General features: G+C 39.0%; 1 protein-coding gene across 1 annotated transcript in view; it reads right to left on the reverse strand.

Moving 5' to 3' along the window:
- Positions 1–1,831: 1,831 nt before the first annotated feature.
- The window catches only part of tpo (thyroid peroxidase), a 17,443-nt gene continuing 15,105 nt past the window's right edge, over positions 1,832–4,169 (reverse strand). Inside the window, exon 12 of the mRNA XM_020608696.1 lies at positions 1,832–2,030. Coding sequence (XP_020464352.1) covers positions 2,017–2,030 — 14 coding nt within the window. The 3' untranslated portion in view covers positions 1,832–2,016. The remainder of the gene's footprint in view (positions 2,031–4,169) is intronic.

The raw sequence follows: 4,169 nt of genomic DNA on the forward strand, positions 1-4,169 counted from the left end.
ACTCACAAGCATTCACACAATCAGACACTGATGATATCACAGGGAATAACTTGGGGTTTAGTATCTTGCCCAAGGACACCTCGACAAGCAAACTGGAGAAGCTGGGGATCAAACTGCTTTCTTGCTGAGTCACAGCTGCCCGTAAGTAGATGGGTGCGTACAGAACTGATACTGCCAAGAATTCTCCACTTTGCAGTTTGCCATGATGACTCATCTTGTAAGAGTCTGCGGCCAAAAATAGAAGCACAGTGTAGTGGTTAGCAATAAACCAGATTCCAGAAGAAATATGTAATAGAACAGTATGTAGCTCATATCTGTTATTAGCTTGTGTGAGGGAGAGCTGAGTGGTTATGGGTTCATTAAGTTCATGTGAGTTGGGCTTATGTAAGTGGTCAAGATGTTTCCTGTTTTCGAAGTACATCTCAGAGCAAACTTTGTATAGTTAAAACTTATTAGCATAGTTCTAAGAATTCTAGTTAAATCCTAAGTATGGTCAGAGATAAACTCCCTGTTCTTTTGTGAGGATCTTTGCAGGAACATTAGGTCAGACTTCCTGTTTTCCAGTGCAAGCTGTAGGGGGTTCCCAGAATAGAGGAGTGAGAAAGGTGGGGGCCCGATGGACATCAAGACTGACAAAGTCCAGCTGTTGGGAAGTAGCTATATAGCTGATAAAGGAGTGAGCCTGGAAGAGAAAGGATGACCATGCTACCGTGAACAGTGTACCACAAGCCCGGCCTCGGAGGGCCGGGGGGAGACGATGACTGACTGGGGCTGACAGGGGAACCGACTCGGGACTGACAACCAATGACTTGACTGACTGGTGCTCTGACAATCTCCTTATGCTTTATCTATTCCATTGCAAGAGGAGAGTCTCTGTTCTCTGATCTCTGTTCTCTGTTCCCTAACTACAAGCCTCTCTTTTTGCGCCGTCGAGTCATCACAATGACAGCAACAACAATGAACGCCAAAAGTAAGAAAGTTGCCAGGAAGTAGCCCAAATGCTGCACAAAATAACCTCGATGCTCTGGGAGGATGACGTTCACCACATGTGGACTCTCCACCCGATCAGTCCCTGAAGGCAGAAGATTGATAGAATAAGCATAAGCATAAACTTTATTGCCAAGTATTTCAAGAACACAAGGAATTTGCCTCCAGCTCAATGGCCCCCAATGTGCACAACATAAAAACTAAATACACAATATATACAAGCTAAAAAAAAATCACAAGTTAGAAGAGCAACATAGACTATCTGTTCATCATTGTAATAGTCCGGGGAACGAAACTAACCCTCTGTCTGGATGCCTTGGCGTACAGTGATCTGTAGCACTGTCCAGAGGGGAGGAGTTCAAACTGTTTATATCCAGGGTGAGAGGGGTCCGCAGAAATCCTCTCTGCCCTGTACACCCGTAAGGTGTACAGGTCCTCCATGGAGGGCAGGCTAGTACTGATGATTTTCTCTACAGTTCTGACCGTCAGCTGATGTTTGAAATTTTTGGGAAGAATGCTTGTCCGCTGCTGGGGTAAATTACTCCAGGGTCAGTCTTGGGAAATCTGAAGTAAAAGGGGTACAAGTACTGTATACTGGGAAGAGTGAGTTTTGCTGTTTTTAGAAGCCATACAGTGTCCCATAGAGGAATATTGTCATGTTCACAGCAGTAAAAGCTGGACTGCAAAAGGAATTTCAGATGAAGTCCTGCAGATACTATACATTATGAAGAACACATGACACAAAGTGGTTTGATTCACAAGTTATTGTGGAGAACATATTGTTTATAGAACAGAAGAGCAAAATTTAGCTTAATGTAATCAATGAAAGAGAATAAAAGTCTGATTTTAAACAAGCTACATGATATTGGCAGTTATTGTATTCAATTCAATTTTTAAAAGTATTCCATGTTTCCTAAGACACACTCATAATCAACCAGACAAACATAAAGATAGTAACAGCAGCAGTGTTTTCCTGAGTTTGTTTCCAAACCTATGAAGCATTTCTGCATCTGCAGCAATGTCAACAAATTAGTAATGATTCCCTGTAAAGAAAAAAAGTTTTTTCAGTATCACACAGCACCACAGTGAAGCCAGTCAGTGGCAATCAATCATGCAATACATATACTGATATTTGGTGCTCTATCCATAAAGCATTTCTTTTATTTCTTGACATAGTTTCTGATAACCTTTATTTCCAAAGGTTGGCACATTCTTAAGCATGGACGCTAAACGCAAAGCATATGGGAAAATAAACTAAAAAGAAAGAATTTTTTTCTACTGTCCTAATGGCACTTTAAAGACACCCATGCATATTGCAACAAGACAATGCAAAACCTCATGCTGCACACTTTAACAAGGCATGGCTACAGAGGAAAAGTGTGCGAGTGCTGGACTGGCCTGCCTGCAGTCCCAACCTGTCCCCGGTAGAGAATGTGTGGCACATTTAGAAATGTAAATTGCATCAACGGAGACCCAGGACTTTTGTGCACCTTAAGACTTGTTTGCAGGAAGAATGGGACAAAATGACACCCGACACATTTAATCACTTGGTTTCCTCAGTCCCTAAACATCTTTCAAGTGTTGTGAAAAGGAAGGGCAACATCACACCATGGTAAATACTTTACTGTCCCAACTTTTGTTGAAATGTGTTGCGGCATCAGAATTGGAGTGTTTATTTTGAAAAAGAATAAAATTGATGAGGTATCACATCAAATTATGTGCTGCTGTATTGTTTTCAGTGTAATGCAGGGTATAAATTACAAAACTATTTTCAGTTTTAATTTTGATTTTACATAAATTTCTAACTTTTTCTGATTTGGGGGTGCCTTTTGCCACTTTACAAAATTAAATCTACCAATTATGGAACCACTGCAAATAAAGCAACAGTTTGAGAGTTTGAAAAATATGCTTATTTGTTTTCTTGATGAAAGTTAGATGAGAAAACTGACACCACCGTCATATCTGTTAGAGCCAGCAGCTGGCTAGCTTAGCACTAAGACAACGAAAAGTGGAGCGACTTCAGCTATGACAAAATCCACCTATCATTGCCATTAAAGCTCACTAACATGCTGTTGTTAAATCTGCACAAAAACAAAAAAGCACATAAAAGAATGTAAAAATGAAATGTTCTAGTTTTTCATAAGTTATAGACGTCTCAGACCAAGGTTAGCAGTTTAGCAGTTTCCCTGTTTCCAGCCTTTGTGCTAAGCTAAACTATCAGCAGCTGCTGTAGCCTTTATATTATCAGGCAGACATGGGAGTGGTACCAGTCCTCTTATCCAATTCTTGCCAAAGGGTGAATAAGCGCAGGTACCAACATGTTGTACCATCACTTTAAACCATTTTTAAAAGTATTACTTTAGAGACTAACTGCTTGCCTTTTCGACACTTTCTTGTTATTGTGACTTACATGACTGGCTTAGCATGTCAAACTGTGAGGAAGCCTATCTTAGAATTGTGAGAGAGATGTGAGTAATTCTCACAATTATATGATACAATACATTGTAATTGGAGAAAAGAACATTTTGATGATCATTTCTTAATGGTACTACGAAAGCCCTTATGTAGATTCAAGTTAATTTTATGCATGCATTTCATAATAGCAGCAGTTCACCAGTATTTAAAAAAAGCCATTAATAGTATTTCACATAAAAAGAACTACAGTATCTGCTAGAACAATTTCAGATCAAAAATGCCTGTGTGAGTGCCTATAATAGTTGAATGGTTTAAAAAGACTAATTATACTAATTATAACCCCACCCATTCTCATAATGTTTATGGCAATATCACAAACAAAGCTAAATGGGCTTTATAGTCTCATAACAACACATATTCCCTGTTTTCCAAGAAAAATAGGAACATGTTCACAGAATTATATTTAATATTTTATAAAAAATTTCTTTCATGTTGCACAAACAAAATTATGAAGTTTGGAAATCTTAATTAAAAGAAAATGTCTTAGATATGCCTGTGTTTAGTGAGTGCAATGAGCTCACGCAGGGTTTTATATTGAATGATTCGTTTTTTTCCGGATTCCCACAAACACCTGAACACTCAACCAAGAAAAGGTTTTCAAAATAGACCCTGCTCATAAATACATTAACACTGAGTGATCAAACTTCTCATTTTTTCTCATACTACCAGCAGACAGCAGTAAAGTTACAGTCAGACAAAAGCAGCAC

Source organism: Monopterus albus, unplaced genomic scaffold (genome assembly GCF_001952655.1).
Source record: "Monopterus albus unplaced genomic scaffold, M_albus_1.0 scaffold94.1, whole genome shotgun sequence".
Taxonomy (NCBI): domain Eukaryota; kingdom Metazoa; phylum Chordata; class Actinopteri; order Synbranchiformes; family Synbranchidae; genus Monopterus; species Monopterus albus.